This window comes from Gymnoscopelus braueri (assembly GCF_963280865.1).
Source record: "Gymnoscopelus braueri genome assembly, chromosome: 21".
Classification (NCBI taxonomy): Eukaryota; Metazoa; Chordata; class Actinopteri; order Myctophiformes; family Myctophidae; genus Gymnoscopelus; species Gymnoscopelus braueri.
Window position 1 is genome coordinate 2602822 of NC_137623.1, and position 17611 is coordinate 2620432.

The following is a 17611-nucleotide window of genomic DNA, read 5'->3' on the forward strand; positions in this document are numbered from 1 at the left end:
CAGCAACCCGAGCACAACCAAACATAAAATGACTTGTCTTTTAGTTCTACTGGATCTCTTCTCCTCTAGTCTTAGTTCTACTGGATCTATTCTCCACTAGTCTTAGTTCTACTGGATCTCTTCTCCACTAGTCTTAGTTCTACTGGATCTATTCTCCACTAGTCTTAGTTCTACTGGATCTCTGCTCCACTAGTCTTAGTTCTACTGGATCTCTTCTCCACTAGTCTAGTTCTACTGGATCTATTCTCCACTAGTCTAGTTCTACTGGATCTCTTCTCCACTAGTCTTAGTTCTACTGGATCTCTTCTCCACTAGTCTAGTTCTACTGGATCTATTCTCCACTAGTCTTAGTTCTACTGGATCTCTTCTCCTCTAGTCTTAGTTCTACTGGATCTCTTCTCCACTAGTCTTAGTTCTACTGGATCTCTTCTCCACTAGTCTTAGTTCTACTGGATCTCTTCTCCTCTAGTCTTAGTTCTACTGGATCTCTTCTCCACTAGTCTTAGTTCTACTGGATCTCTTCTCCTCTAGTCTTAGTTCTACTGGATCTCTTCTCCACTAGTCTTAGTTCTACTGGATCTCTTCTCCTCTAGTCTTAGTTCTACTGGATCTCTTCTCCTCTAGTCTTAGTTCTACTGGATCTCTTCTCCTCTAGTCTTAGTTCTACTGGATCTCTTCTCCACTAGTCTTAGTTCTACTGGATCTCTTCTCCTCTAGTCTTAGTTCTACTGGATCTCTTCTCCACTAGTCTTAGTTCTACTGGATCTCTTCTCCTCTAGTCTTAGTTCTACTGGATCTCTTCTCCACTAGTCTTAGTTCTACTGGATCTCTTCTCCTCTAGTCTTAGTTCTACTGGATCTCTTCTCCACTAGTCTTAGTTCTACTGGATCTCTTCTCCTCTAGTCTTAGTTCTACTGGATCTCTTCTCCTCTAGTCTTAGTTCTACTGGATCTCTTCTCCACTAGTCTTAGTTCTACTGGATCTCTTCTCCACTAGTCTTAGTTCTACTGGATCTCTTCTCCTCTAGTCTTAGTTCTGTTCAATACTTTTACTTCTACTCCACTACATCTCAGAGGCAAATATTGTACTTTTACTCCACTACAATCATCTTAAAACTTTAGTTGCTAGTTACTTTGCAGATATAAATTATGATATTATAAGACATACATTAACCACTTCAGCCCTATTTTATATATAGGCTATTTGAAAATAGCCGATCTACAAGCTCACAACGCGTCGCGGTGCGACACGTTGTGAACTTGTAGATCTGCTATTTTCAAACATTTTAGTACTTTTACTTATTTTGATGGCAATACTTTTGTACTTTTACTCAAGTAACATTTTGAACACAGGCCTTTTTTTTACTTGTAACAGAGTATTTCTACATTGCGGTATCGATACTTTTACTTAAGTAGAAAATGTGAGTAATATTTTTCACCTATGTCCCAGGGGAGAGCGGCTCCGCCTACGGATGGGCGAGCGGGAGCGTCGCCGTGGCGACAGCGGGGACCTTCTCCTCAGCGGGGAGCGGCTCATCCTGCGGCGGGACGGGGGTCTGGGGCTCAGGTCAGGTCGCTGACCTGGGATCAGTCGCTTCCTGTACGGATGGAGGAGAGGAGATAGAAACTGACTGTCATGGACACGTTCTACATTCTTATACCAAACACACGTCTGCCACACTTTTAACTCTCTCAGTGCCAAGCCCCGAGTTATCTCTGAACACCCTCCCTGCCAGAACGAGAAATCCAGAGTTTTTACTTTTTACTGTGGTCGCGCTATTCTGTTTATTTTTCATGATCACTTTCGCTTTCTGACTCCTTCAGACTCATTGGGTTCCGGTTTCATGACGCAGATTCTGTTTCCGGTTCTCATTTTTCTCCCGCGGTCATTTTTGGCCAGAATAGGGAAAGTCACGGTTTTTCACACGGTATAAAAAACGAACGGAGAGGTCTACTTCTATTCTCTTTGGTCTGGGTGACTAACAGTCATCGTAGTCGTGTATCACATCGTAATTTAGCCCGATCAGCGATTGTCGAAAAAGTCACATCCGGTTAATGACCGGATGTGACGTGAGCCTGTTTGGGAGGGGGCGAGCGAGTCAACGAGGCGATCAATGTGTCGATTTGCTGCTCTCTGCTGGTAGAACTGTCGTAAGTGTTTAAAACCGCAATCAGAGAATTTATTTGAATGAAAAATTACAAAATTTAAAAACACGCAAATCGCTGGCACTGGGGGAGTACTTTATGAAAATACTCTTGGCATTGAAAGAGTTAAAGGAGAATTTTGGACTGAAGTTTTCTTACCTTTTCTATGATGTTATGATATCTTAGGATGAATGGTACAGTAGAAACATGTCATAACTCCATCCCGGGTCCGCCACAGCTTAAAACGTGCGCGGATAGGCCTTGCGTTAGTTCGCATATTTTAACAGCTTTTTTTTTTGTTTGTTTTTTGGTGAGATCTGACGTTCATAGTGACAGAACACTGTCTCTCTCAACAAAAAAAAAACAGAAGTCTCGCTAGACGAGATTGAAATCTCGAGATTTCAATCTCGTCTAGCGAGGCTTAGGTTTGTTGCAAAGTGTTCCGTCACTATGAACGTCAGATCTAAAAACTGTACCATTCATCCTAAGATATCATAACGTCATAGAAAAGGTAAGAAAACTTTAGTCCAAAATTCTCCTTAACACACAATTATTATTATTATGATAATATCTGGGACTTATTTATTTAACCGGGCAGACAAATTAAGAACAGTTTTCTATATTTCTATAAGAATCAAAACAACCACAAAGCAATATTCTTCAATAGAAGGAAATTGGAATTTCCCTGCAATTATTTCTCCATTGTATGACGTGTGTATATAGACACCAAAGAAATGTCAACCAACTTCTGAATACTTTAAGAACTAATTTATACTTCAAACAAATCTATCAAGTTATATATCAAGTGTCATTTTTGCTGTAAAAAACATTGTTTTATCTTCCCTCCATACGTTTACCCTTTTACACCAGTGTCCAGTAATGTCCTTAACATAAAAGGACTTAATGTTGACATAATCAAGACAAAGTTAGTGCAACCATGATGAGAGAAGGCATTAAAGGGATAGTTCACCCCTAAAATGACTTTCTATGGATTAGTCACCCCATGGAGACTAGAATTCATGGACATTTAATAGTTTTTGTTTCATTCCTAAGACAATAATTTGATGACCAGCGGTTCCAAAGACAAAGAGTCTCCTTTGTGTCTCCTACCTGAACCACTGCCTACCGGTCCGCTGGTCATCAAATTATTGACTTAGGAATGAGACAAAAACTAATCCATGAATTGAGTGACTGATCGATAGAAAAAAACGTATTTTTTTGGGTGAACTATCCCTTTTAACTCTCTCAGTGCCAATGAAAAAAAAAAAATATTGTGAACCATGCCAACTTTTTTCATTATTTTTTTCAAAGTAAAAAAAAAGTGCTTAGGAAGCGAGATACAGCCTTTTTCAGTTATAGGTTAAACAAAGAGTGGATGGAGCTGCAAATCTTCAGATAATGATATCTTGGGTTCTGAACACTTTTTTCAAAAAAAATAATAATAATTTAAAAAAAAATCATTTTTTTTTTTTTTTTTTTTAACTCGGGATTTCTCGTTCTGGCACTGAGGGTATAACCCTAAAACTCGGGATAACTCGGGGTCTGGCACTGAGAGAGTTAAAGTTCAGACTTCAGTCCAGTCCACCAAACCAACCTCTGTGGTGACTCCTGCCGGTCCAGCTCCCTCCTCCTGGGGTCCGGGGGGGAGCGGCTGCGGGGCCTCCTGAGGGGAGGCGGAGACCTGGGTCTGGAGGGGGAGTGGCTGTGCTTGGACGTCCTCTCCGAGGAGCCGGCCTGGTGAGCCTGGGCGGCCCCCGGGTGGCCGTCTTTGTGGCGAGGAGGCGGCGAGGCGCTGCGTCTGCTCTGGGAGCCGCCGTGGGGCCCTCCTCCTCGCCTGTGAGGGGAGCGGTTCTCTTTGCCCGACGAGGCGTCTTTGGACGGCGACTTGGCCGGCCGCTTGTCGGCGGCGGCGGCGCGCTGCTCCGCGTCCGACCGGCCGGGGCGCTCACCCCCACCTCGCCCCCCGCCGCCGGGCGACCTGGAAACGGTGGTGGGGAAAAAGTAGTCAAACGTTTTTACTTAAAGGTAGGGTAAGTGATATTTTTTGTTTAAAACAAAAAGTATTTTTTTTTAAAGGTTAAAATACTATATTCTGATAGTAATCATTGCTATAGAGTGTTTGTTCAGTAACAGGAGTCTCCCCGTCTCTCCAGCTCTTTAATAAACAGAAAATACATTTTTCGGTAGGTGTCAAAATCTAAGCCAATCAGGAGAAAGTACCCATTTTAAGCTTCATTTTTATCCAGTTCCAATTTTGCCTGCTCATTTCTTAGTGTCATCACTTCCAATTTCACTTGTTTAATCTATATCCTGATTGAGTTCTCTATCCTGGTTGGATAAAATTGGAAATGAAACTACAAATAAAAAAAGAAAAACTACAAAATACATTTTCTGTTTTATAAAGAGCTGGAGAGACATGGAGACTCTTTATATGGACAGGACACTCTATAGTAACGAGCACTATCAGAACATAGACCCATTTTGCAATTATTTGAAACTTTGCAAATCACTTACACTACCTTTAAGTAAAAGTATCAATACTGCAATGTATGAAATACTCAGTTACAAGTTAAAGTCCGGAATTCAAAATTTACTTGAGTAAAAGTGCGAAAGTATAGGTATCAAAATGTACTTAAAGAACCAAAAGTAAAAGTACTCACGATGCAGAATGTCCGATTTAAAGTTCTCAAATGTATAAAAATCTTTTGAAAATAGCCGATCTACAAGCTCACAATGCGTCGCATCGCGACGCATTGTGAGCTTGTAGATCTGCTATCTGTGAGCTTGTAGATCTGCTATCAAATGGCCGAGATGTATAGAGGGCTGAAGTGGTTAATGTATATGTACTGTAATAATATTCAAAATCTTCAAAGTAACTCAAGTTTTCAAATAATTGTAGTGGAGTAAAAAGCAGAACATTTGCCTCCGAGATGTGGAGTAGAAGTAAAAGTATTGGAAATTGGAAATACTCAAGTAAAGTACAAACGCCTCAAAACTGTACTTAACCCATTAAGACCTGGAACACATCTGCGTCATTTTAGAATGATTTAGCTATTCAAAAATAGCAGATCTACAAGCTCATGCCGCGCTACGAGCTTGTATATCTGCTATTTTTGAAAAATCGTGAAAAAATCTAGTGAGGGATTTTGCCTGTCAATCATCGCCTCTGTTCCGCCCCCCCCCAAAGGAAAGGATAGGGGAGGGGAGGGGCAAGGAGGAGAGTGGGTGGGATTAATCGGCTGTGACCTCACTGTCGAAGGGCCAAGCTCAGATTACTTTTCAGCCAAATTATTCAGAAAATCCCAGACCACAGAAAATCCACTGAATGTTCAAAGTTCAGATTTTTTAGGTGTAATTGAGGTCATAAAACCCCCCAAAAAACATAAAAAACTAGAAAATGTGCTCCTCGGAGCACAAGTCTCCGCCAGCAGACTATAGCAATTATATTATCATAGCAATAACTAATGAGATACACCAATACTGTTCCATTAGAGGTGGGACTAGAGGACTCTAGTCCTCTTCTGTGTTACTGTTGTAGATGAGTATGCTTTCTTAGCTTTGGCCTTCTGCGCCTTTGCTTGACCAATGTCAGGTGTTCTCAAAGGGACACACACACGCACGGACGGGTGATTTGGACTAGAAGATACTGTTCCAATCAAGACTGATTGATCATGTCTTACCTCGCTTCAAAAACGTAAACGGCTTTTTGAAGTGACACACCTTTTTATTATAGGATTGTATTTCGTCATGCGTCCCTCTAGCCAATCAGAGACATTGATGTCAACATATTGACACGTATTAAGAGTTCGGCTTTGTTGTGGGATCATTTCAACTCTAGTCCTCTTCTACGTTACAATTGTAGATGAGTATGCTTTCTTAGCTTTGGCCTTCTGCGCCTTTGCTTGACCAATGTTAGGTGTTCTCAGAGGGAAACACACACGCACAGACGGGTGACTTGGACTTACTGAAGGTACTGTTCCAATCAGGTCTGATTGATCCTGTTTTACCTCACTTCAAAAAGTAGGGGCTTTTTGAAGTGACACACCTATTTATAGAATTTTATTTCGTCACGCGTCCCTCTAGCCAATCAGAGGCATTGGTGTCAACAAATTGACACGTGTCACGTGGAGCTTGCCCAATGTTAGCTTGGCTAACAATGTTTGCTCACACAAAGCGAAAACATATTCTCCACCTTCGGCGGAGACAATAAAAAAAGTGAAAATGAATGTCATAGAACCTTTAAGTACAGTACTTAAGTAAATGTACTCAAGTTACTTTCCACCACTGACCTGGACCTGCGGCCCGGCCCCGCCGTTGCTGCCGCTCCTCTCTCCTGGTTTGGTTTGTTGTCGTCGGGCTTGTTGTTGTCGGAGCGGCTGGCCGTGCGCTCGGCTCTCCTGGCAGCAGCAGCAGCAGCAGCACCCGCGGCGGCAGAGGGAGGGGGAGGGGGGGAGGAACTGGACTTCCGGGCTCTGTCTTTGGACCGCCCCCTCCCCGGGCTGCGTGAACGCCTCTTGTCTTTCGACCTGCTCCGGCCGCGCGCGCCGCTCTTGTCCTTGACGGACGCCTCCTTGCCGCTCTTGGCCGTCTTGTCCTGCTTGGGCTCCTTGGCCGTCGTCCTGTCCTTGGACTTGCTCCGGCTTTGGCGCTGCTTGGAGGAGGAGGAGGAGGCGGTTTTGCCGGCCTCCGTCGTCGAATCCCGCCTGGACTTCTCCCGGCCGCTTCTCCCGCCGGCCCTGGGCGACGCCCCCGCGGCGGTTTTACCCGCGCCGCCTCCCCTTTGGTTCCTCTGCTCTCCGTTTCGTACCCTGGCTTCACCGTCCTCCTCCGAGCCGGAGTTGTAGCCCTGCAGGATCAAGCCCATACCCGACTGCACCTAAAACAAAGTAGATCCATAAATACATTTAAAAGAATGTATTCATCTAAAATAGTAGATAAATATAGAACATTAACACATTGAATGCCAGTCGCGTAGATCTACGCGAACCTATTTAAAGCCGCAGCGTGCCAATCGCGTAGATCTACGCGAACGTAGACCCCCCCCCAGGTGCACTTTCTGAATTTTTTGATCCATTTCCGGTTCCGGTTTGAAGACCGGAAACAGAATTATTTGGGATCCGGTTTTGCCGATCACGTCCGCCCTCGTTCTACAGACGCAACTGAAACTCAATTCTCTTCCTGTAGTTTTTTCTCCTCGCATATCACTGTTTAACGTAATCCGCTCTAACTACAACCATGGAGGTCCGTTTGACACGTGGTTTTCACTGGGAGATACAGTGAGATGTCGCGGATGTAAACAGACCGTGTACGGCTCAACCTTAAGGATTTTAACAAGATCTATGGCGACGTGAAAAAAACAAAAAAACAACAATAACACGTTGGCACTGGTGAGTACATTATGAGATTAACGTCTGGCATGGAATGTGTTAATGTGAATTATTAACACTAGAAGGAATATAAGGTTATCTTATTATGAAACCAAAACACATCACTACCAGTGGTGGAAAAAGTACTCCAACGTTTTACTTGAGTAAAAGTATCAATCACTGCAATGTAGAAGTACTCCGTTACAACAAGTAAAAGTCCGGAATTAAAAATGTACTTGAGTAGGAGTACAAGGGTTAGGGTTGGGGTATCAAAATGTACTTAAAAGTACTAAAAGTAATAGTACTCAAATGTTTGAAAATAGCCGATCTACAAGCTCACATTGTAGATCGGCTATTTTCAAACAGCCTAGGTATAACATAAGGATAAAGTGGTTAATGTGTGTTTTATAACGTAATAATTCATATCTGCAAAGTAACTTAAGTTTTCATATAATTGCAGTGGAATAAAATGTACAACATTTGCCTCTGAGATGTAGCGGAGTAGTAAGCAGTGGTGGAAAGTAACTAAGTACATTTACTTAAGTACTGTACTTAAGTACAATTTTTAGGTATTTGTACTTTACTTGAGTATTTCCAATTTCCAATACTTTTACTTCTACTCCACTACATCTCAGAGGCAAATATTGTACTTTTACTCCACTACAATTATTTAAAAACTTTAGTTACTAGTTACTTTTCAGATATAAACTATGATATAATGAAACATACATTAACCTATTTTATACATAGGCTATTTGAAAATAGCCGATCTACAAGCTCACAACGCGTCGCGATGCGACGCGTTGAGAGCTTGTAGATCGGCTATTTTCAAATATTTAGTACTTTTACTTTTGGTACTTTAAGTACATTTTGATGCCAATACTTTTGTACTTTTACTCAAGTAAATTTTAAATTTTGGATTTTTACTTGTAACAGAGTATTTTTATATTGCAGTATTGGTACTTTTACTTAAGTACAGAATTTGAGTACTTTTTCCACCACTGGTAGTAAGTAACAGTAGTAATGAGTTACTATACACTAGTAAAAAGAACCACTACCTTGCCCTCCATCAGCTGGCTGTCCAGCTCAGCTTTGATCATGGCCCTCTGCTTCTCCAGGTCCTCCAGCAGAGCCCGGTCGTCCAGACTGGGATGACCCGACGAGGGGGAGGACTCAGTCTTTCTGTGGGAGGAGGAGCCGAAGAGGAGGGCGGCGGCACCACCACCACCGCCACCCCCCCCACCCCCGCCCCCGCCGCTGGGGGGAGAGGAGGCCCCTCCCCCTCCCGCCGCCTCCTTGCGCTTGTGTTTCCTGTGCTTGTGTCGGTGCTTGCTGCGCTTGCTGCGCTCCTTGTCCTCGTCGGAGGCGGTCCGCTTGTGTTTTTTGTGCTTGCTCCGGTGCTTGTGTTTCTTACGCTTGTGCTTGCCGCCGGAGCCGCCGCCGTGATGCTTGGACGCCGCCGTCGCCGCCGCCGCCGCCGCCGCCGCCGCCGCCGCCTCGGGCTGCTTCCCGCCGTTGGTCTCGTTGGTCTCCGCTTCCTCCTGAAGTAAGAGCCACAGAATTAACCCATTAAGACCTGAGGCCGCTTCTAAACATTTTCTAAATCCTAACAGTTTTTCGGAAAGAAATGTAAAAAAAATAATTTTCACGATTTTTCAAAAATAGCAGATCTACAAGCTCATAGCGCGGCACTCGGTGCCGCGCTATGAGCTTGTATATCTGCTATTTTTGAATAGCCTAAAGAAATCTAAAAGTGACACAGATGCGTTCCAGGTATTAATGGGTTAAAGGTCTGACAGATCTTATCAAAGCCATGATATCGTTGATGTCGGACAAAAAAACGATTTTCTCCACATTTTTGTATTCTTTTTTTTTCTCGTAAATTATTATATGGTTGCATTTTGCACCACTATAACAACTATGAACAATCACTATGTTTTTAATTTACAAGAAATATAGATTTTGGCGACTGGCCACGGCGCAAACGTTCATGTTTCAGCTCCACAGAGTTCAGCTCCGGTGACGGGTGTTACACTGTAAAGTGTGACCCATAAAATCAGGTACCGACAGAGATGACTTATATAAAGTTTAGTGAAAAGCTCTAGACGATAATTTAACTCTGGCAGTCAATGAGTTAACGCCCTACTTGATAATACTACAGCGTCACACAAAGGTAGCAGATCTACAAGCTCGTTTTGAGCTTGTAGATCTGCTTCCTTCTGCTGTTTTTGAATTTGAATCCTGAGAAGTACCTGTGCACTGTGATATGGAGTGTTTTCCTCAATTGACTAAAATTGTGAGATTTACATTGTTTGAATTCTCTACCTAAAAAAGAGAATTTATCTAAAAAATACCAACTACTTGACTGAGTCTGGCAGTATTAGAGACATTAAAATGATCACATTTAAAATCTACGTCTATGCATTAGGACCACAATGGAAACAAACAGCGTGTCACCAACTGTTGAATAACAAAGTGAAAGCAAACAGGCGAACCTTCGGGGACAGAGCCCTCAGTGTGGCAGCCCCCCCCCCCCCCCCCACCCTGTGGAACTCCATCCCAATAGGGAGTCGCCATGCTCCAACACTGGACTCTTTTAAAGCTGCCTTGAAAAGACACCTGTTCTCTCAGGCTTATGGCAGATAGTTGTTTGTTTGTTCATTTGTCTGTTAGTTGTTCCTTGTTTTGATGTAAAGCGTCCTTGGGTTTATGAAAGGCGCTATATAAAATCAAGCTATTATTATTATTAAAGTGTTCTACGATGTGTCTCTGCAATAGCTTATCAAAAACATTCTTAGGTGTATTAAAGCCCACCTCCTCCTCCTCTTCCTCCTCCTCCTCCTCCTCCTCCTCTTCTCCTTCCTCAGACACATCTCCACTGTCCTCCTCGTTGCCGCTCCTCTCGTGGCTCTCCAGGTCTGGTTTCCTGTGAGGAGATGAGAGTAGTATGATGAGTATTCACTCACTCACAGCACAATGAACAAGAACTAGTTCTTATGAACAAATCGATCATGAACGACCCATCACTAACTCACAGCAGGTTATGATGAACATCAAGCTCATCCTCACAGCAAGACACAGGACAAACCTGTCACATATACTAGTATCTTCTATTAAGGCTGAACAATAACCCACCACTTAAAGTAATACTAGGTAACGTTTTCAACAAAACTAAAGTTAAATTGTATATCTTTTGTGAGTGGCAAAAGTTTCACAACACCCACTCCACGAATTTCACCCCCGGAAGCCTTTTATTTATATATTTTCTATTGAACGGTGACGGGGGGACTTTCCCGGGAAAATGACGTCATCTGGCCGGAAAACGGAGGCGGAAATGCACTGGTTTCCTGTTTGGCCAGGAACTACCGCAACGGTTTCCTGTTTGGCCAGGAACTACCGCGCTAATAACAAAAAGGAACCTCACGCTGATTTTAAGAGAATGTAGGATTGGAAGATTGAAAAAGAACAGAAAAAGAAAGCACAGCACATGGTAACTAATGCTCCACTGGCTAAGAGAAACGATCCGCAGATAGTATAAAACAATTAAAAGATCGCTTTTTGAAACGCTTCCGGCTTCCGGTGAAAACAAATGGAATTCTGGGTAATCGAGGACTATGGAAATTGTATGCAGTGACGGTAGTGACCAGCAGAGGTTGCTAAAAATCGTTATTTGTGAATCTGCATTGTACAACTTTAAACCTATTTAGGCCTGAGGCCTGAGTTTTCTGAAAAACATCAAATATTTATTCCAAAATTACAAAAATGTACGTTGCTATATACTGTACATGTACAAATAGCCAACCCAAAATGGGTTACAAAACTCATTCAAAACGGCAGGAACGCATCTGTGTAACCACTTTAACCATTATTTTTTATATTTTGGCTATTTTGGAAATGTTTTTATTTTTTTTATATTTATATATTTAAAGCGAACATTTGTAACTCAAATCTGTGCTTCTGGGGGTCCCTTGAAAAACATATTTTGAAATGGGGGTCGGCGGCCAAATACATATCATTTTGGGGGTCCTTGACATGAACAGGTTAGAGAACCACCTGATGTATGTAGTATAGTGGATAAAGAGAGTGTCTCCACCAACATGACCTGTATGTTTAAACAACTTGTCGTCATCAGTGGTGGAAAGTACATTTACTCAAGTACTGTACTTAGGGTAGCGGTATATTTAATTTACTGGTAGTATTTCTCATTTTCAATACTTTTTACACCTCAGAGGCAAATATTGTACTACAGTTATCTGAAAACCTAAGTTACTTACTTTGTAGGTTTCGATTATTATTATTTTTTTTAAACATGTTGTAGATCTGCTATTTTCAAAGGATTTTATGCATATAACTTGTGAAATGGGACATTGTGCATAAAGAGTACTTTTACTTTTAGTACTTAGGTATATTTTGATGCCAATACTTTTGTACTTATACTCTTAATTCTGAATACCAGACTTTTACTTGTAACAGAGTATTTCTACATTGCGGTATTGATACTTGTACTTAAGTAAAACATGCGAGTACTTTTTTCCAGCCCGTTATAGACACAGAGATTAGCTGACGTGCTGCTAGGCTAACGTGCCGATGCCCCCCCCCCATAAGGATAAACAGACCGGGGCAAAGTGTCAGGGACCCCCGCCGCCACACGGACCACCACCAGGTGGTCCGCGCGGCCACTTCAAGGGGCGACACGCCGCGGACCCCCTCTGTTCACCTCTAGGTACACGGTGTGCTTCTAACAGAGACGCTCCGGCTAAAAAAGGCTAAAGCTACTATGAAGCTAATATGCTAAGCTAACCGCTCGAGCTTAGCAATGTGTGGAGAGAGCGTTAGCTCGCGCTAGCTAGCTAGCCTCGTTAGCTTCCACAATGCTACCGCTATCCTCTAACTTAACGAGAAGCACGTTTAGATAGGGGGGGAGGAGAGAGGGGTTATGTGGTGTATTCTGCAGTAATAAGGTGTTTCTTACATGATGTGTTCGCTGCCGTTATTCATTCTGGTAGAAGAAGCCATCATCTCCATCTCTACGTCGGCCATTTTGCTTCAATGGAGGCCACTTCTTCTTCTATGGATGTTTTGAGCAGCAAACAAACAACGGAGCGGGTTGATAGTACGGTGAGCCTGACCTCTATTGGACCGGAGGGGTACTACTAGCCTGGGATCAATACAATACCATTGGCATTTTGGGGTTTTCAGATCCGGTCGGACCGGAAACAGTTTTACGTCATCAGGAGGCCGGAACCACTGACTGGAACCACCGCGGTGCTGTGCATCTCCAAAATGATTCCCCAAGTTTAAAATTGGTATAATCGTGTCGTTTCTTTTGGTATGAACTATACCTCTATGGGTTTGAATCATGATAATCGTTTGGTATGTCCATCTTTTATTCTAACTCGTGGCGCGACTCGTGGCGACTTGTGGTGACTCATTGATGCCATTCGTGTCTTGTTTAACTTTTTTAACTTGTAAATTTGAATTGTATTAATTTCACTGTTTTATTATTATGATTTTATATATTTTTGTTTGTTCTATTATGTAGCACTTTGAGATTTGGTTCAAATATAAATATTATTATTATTATTATTATTATTATTATTAGACGCCTGGCCGGCGTATTGCTGCTTCACACTATTTGTGTTAGGTTTGATTGATTGATTGATGTAGTTTATTTAGTAAGACATGAGAATAGTACATGACAGTACATAACAGTACATGGCAAACACAAATTCAGACAAATTCACAATACAAGGTCTACTAAACTGGAACTCTCATTAAGTACTAAGCTTGTTTAAGATGAGAACCCCATGCACACAAATCATGATGAAATATAAGAGGCAGATAGATATACACACTACTATACAGAATGTCATACAATCAGCTTTCAGGTTACTGGTATGAAGAGAGAAAAAAATATATATATATATATACAAAAGAGGAAAATGAAGGAGGGGGGGGGGTAGGCTAAGACTTAGACAGGGGCCATTTTCGAATTGCAGCCTCCTGAAGGTGTATCTTTAGGGCAGTTTTGAAAGTGAGTAGGGTTTTACACTCCTTTACTCCTTTTGGTAGGGCATTCCACATTTTTGATGAATAGCATGAGAACGAGTTCATTCCCTTAGTTGAGCCAAATCTGGGTTGAACATGATTTGTAGAGCTGCCTCTGGTGTTATGATCATGGACTGCATTAACATTTTGGAAGTATTTTGACAAATACAGGGGGATCCCAATGTTGTGGTGTATCTTGAAGACCAGGCCCATTGCAAGTTGCTGTACTCTGTCCTCAACCCTAAGCCATCCAATCCTAGCAAAATGAGCAGGGGTTAGATGGGTTATGTGATTGAGGCCAAGAAGTAGCCTTACAAGTTTGTTTTGGGATGTTTGGAGCCTTGTTTTTAAGGCCTTGGAGGTGTTGTGATACCATGAAGTGCATGCATAATCATAATGACCTTGAATGAGGGCCCCTGCCAGAATTTTCAGAGTATTCTTACTGACTAGACGATCAATCCTCCACAAAAAGCGTGTTGTTTGGTTGACATTTTTGATCACTTTTTCGGCGTTTTTGTTACCAGAGAGGTTTGCCTCCAAGATGGAGCCCATGTAGGTAATTTCATCCTTTCTTTTGATGACATCATCACCCACTTTGATCGTGAAACTCTCTACCTTGCTAAGGTTATTATCACACATCACTTACTTTGAGCACATTTTCTGAATTTAATCTAGCCTTAAACCCTATCCCATTAACACAAGCTACAGTACCTAAACATAGTAGGCAGATAAGACTCCTTTTTACTCTAGCTAAGGAATTGATGAAAGATTATTGTCTTTTAGCCATTTACGCAACATAAAGTAAAATGTTAGAATATCTTGATATAACGTTTTTTTGGTAAAAATGTATAATGTTTTTTGTTTTTTTGAATTATGCTGTTTGCAAAATCTGACAGTCTACACATACATTTGAGGTTCTGCAGCACAGCGGAGCAGGTGGGTACACCAATACTGATATATATACAATATATACATAAACAAAATTGATTAAAAATGAACTGATTGACATGACAATAGAACTTTGTTGGAGGCGTGCAACAGTTAATCGAACGGTATACGTAAGAGTGGGCACCCAAACCCTGTGGGCACCCCAATGCCAAATCGGCAATTTCCCTGCAAATGAAAAAAATACAGAATCTGGAAAATGATCCGAAGCAATGTAAACTATACAGGATCCGAACATGCATGGTACACCATAAGGGACCCAAATTTACCCTTCAACTACTTATTTATGCCCCTACTGACTGGCTGATCAGAGGTTTTGTAGCAATTTGTTGCAAGTGTAGAAGTATTGGGCCTTAAATGTTCAAGCATGTTCACATCATGTATACCTACTTAATTACCTCAGATCATTTTCCAAATTCCCCATATCTTTACATTTCTCAAAGAATAGCCAATTCAACAATGAGGTGCCCACAATGTCCAGGCGCCCACTCTTCAGCACAGTATTGCAACCTTTGTGAGGTCTGATCTTGGGTGGACAGTCACTGGCCAATCTCCACCAGGAGCCAGCGTTGAGTGGCTGTCCACCAGGATACAGGCAACATCTGTCGCAAATGTGTACAAGCCTCCACCGTGTCAGCCCTACCGCTTGTCCAGGCACCTGCCATCTATGCAGGGGACTTTAACTGCCAGCACACTGACTTGGGATACTCCCACACGACACCAGACGGAGAGACGCTGTGTGAGTGGGCCTCCAACGCCAATGCTCAGCTCCTGTTCGACCCCAAAGAGCCACCAAGTTTCCAATTCCGGAGAGACAGGTCGATAGGTTCCCCCGGTCACACCATCGACCGTCTATCATCAAAGTCCCCTCACTGGTGCAGCCGGTAGGGGGTAAGCCTGTCCGTAGGTGGAACTTCCGTGAAGCCAACTGGCAGGCATTCACCGCAGAGACAGAGAGAACATCAGCCTGTCTCCCGGACCCAGACAATGCTGATGTGGACTCAGCATCTGCAGTGCTCCTAAGTGCAGCAAAGAAAACAATCCCTCGCGGCTACAATGCGAGCTACAACCCGGGCTGGGATGAAGAGTGCAATCACCTCCTGCGTGAAAATCAGCAGGCTGGCTCAAGGGAGGATGTGGACGCGACTGCAACGGCACTACTCCACAAGCTGGACGCCACCCGAAGGGCCCAGCCCCTGAAGAACAGCCAATTCCAAGGTGCAGACAAGAACTTCGCCCGCTTTACACAGCGCGAGGTATCTTCCCTCCTCTCTAGGGCACCCAGTGTCGATGCTGCTGACATCTCTGGAGAATTTACATCAGCTTAGGGCGGCCATCGGCAACCATTAGGCAAGGCAAGTCCCCGGGGCATGATAACATCCACCCAGAGTTCGTGACCCACCAGAGTGAGACAACATCTGCCTGGCTCTGCTCCTTTTTCTCATCCTGCTTCCAGAGGTCCAAACTCCTGGGCTCCGTCGGGCGTCTCGCCGCTCCATGAGATCCGCAGGGCGCTTACGTCACACTGGGGCGTCAGCAGGTTCTCTTCAGGTGTACTGAAGTACTCTGAGCTCTTACTCTCTTCCTCAGGAAAGCCGGGCTGAAGTCTTAGTCTTCGGTGGCGCGGAAGCTGGTGGTGCTCTCTCTTGAACTCGCTTCCCTTACACAGAAAAGCCGGGCTGAATCTTGTTGGCGCTGAAACTGCTGCTGATGCCACTGCTCATCCAGCTCAGACCAAAGGGGAGCAGAATGGGCAATCTCCTGGTGGCTCACACAGCTGGTGCATGCCCTGTGAAGGACAAGGATCCGAGTTCGAATCCAAGTTGCAAGTCTCTTTCTCCACCCTAGGGGCCTCTCGTCTTTCAACATGGCTGGCACCTTCTCCATAAGGAATTGCGGTAACACACCGAAGTCCTGAGCGTTCTCAATGAAGCATTGAATGACTGCTGTCTGCAGCTTCAGGCGTTTCTCTGTGGCGTCCATATTCTTAGTTCCCTCTCCAGATGGAAGGAAGTTTGGGGTCAAGACCACAGACAGGCTACTGCTGTCCATCTTGTTCTTTGCACTCCTCTTGGACACCTTCTGGAGGAAGTCAAAAACGTAGCGCAGCACGCTGTGGTTTCTGTCAGGCAGAATGCAGGACAGCAGCAGTGTGGCGGCGGTGCGTTCCTCCTCGTTGTTCAGCTGCTGGGCCTTCAGGAAGGCATCATGCAACTCGTCGGGCAGGACCGGTTCCGGCAACTCTCTGAAAAACTCCTTCACCAGGCAGGCCACATTGTAGGGATCTGCTGTGGACAGACACTCCTCGCCCGCATCCAACTTGACCCTGAGTGCTTTCCGACGAGCAATGGAACCTGTCTTTCTGAACAGGCCCTCTTTGTCTGCGTGCTCCAGCAGCATTGAACATGCATCCACCACAAACCGTGGTACACTCCCATGTTCAGTATCATACTGAGGTAGACTCTCCAGCCGTACACCGAAAACCTTCACGGTGTTGGTAGATGGTGACTTTGACGTTTGTTTGGTTTTGTAGAACCCCTTCTTGATCTTTATGCTGTATGTGGCTCTCAGCTGCTGCACAGCCATCAACCGCTGCAGGCTGGCATCCACGTCCTTCTTCAGGCCGGTGGAGTTCTGAGGTACTGGCAAGTCGTCCAACTCCCCGATCCCACTGTCTTCTGACAGGAAGTCGTCCAACTCCCCGATCCTACGGTCTTCTGACATGGTACCTAGTTGGACGTTAGTTGAAGAAGCTGGTAAAAAAAAAGCAAGAAAATAGAAGAAAAACCGTCAAAATCGGACAAATTGTGATCTAAAGCCTGAGCTGTGATCAAAACTGTAGATTCTGTGTCCGTTGATGATGATAAATCCTCTGGTTTAGCAGACTAGCAGGTCCGTTGATGATGCTGATGTGAATCAGTCAGTGTTAACGGCAGCTGTAGTTGAGATACGTCAGGCTATGGGCTTGATTATTGCTGGAGTCTCTTGATGCTTCTCTCTCTGTTAGTTAATGTTGCTCGGGGTCGCTGCTGGAACTGTGTCCAACTAAGGCACATCGAGCCTTTTATACTGTTGGCTGTGGCCCTAATGTCCCTACGATGATGTCAG

At 43.8% G+C, this 17611-nt stretch overlaps 1 protein-coding gene across 1 annotated transcript in view; it reads right to left on the minus strand.

Annotated features, from left to right (window-relative positions):
* prpf4bb (pre-mRNA processing factor 4Bb) overlaps positions 1-12556 on the minus strand; it is a 31446-nt gene extending 18890 nt beyond the window's left edge. The window contains exons 1-6 of the mRNA XM_080417990.1: positions 12483-12556; positions 10325-10436; positions 8569-9051; positions 6434-7020; positions 3739-4122; positions 1439-1597 (exon numbers count right to left, since the gene is read on the minus strand). Coding sequence (XP_080274116.1) covers positions 1439-1597; positions 3739-4122; positions 6434-7020; positions 8569-9051; positions 10325-10436; positions 12483-12550 — 1793 coding nt within the window. The 5' untranslated portion in view covers positions 12551-12556. The remainder of the gene's footprint in view (positions 1-1438; positions 1598-3738; positions 4123-6433; positions 7021-8568; positions 9052-10324; positions 10437-12482) is intronic.
* Positions 12557-17611: the final 5055 nt, after the last annotated feature.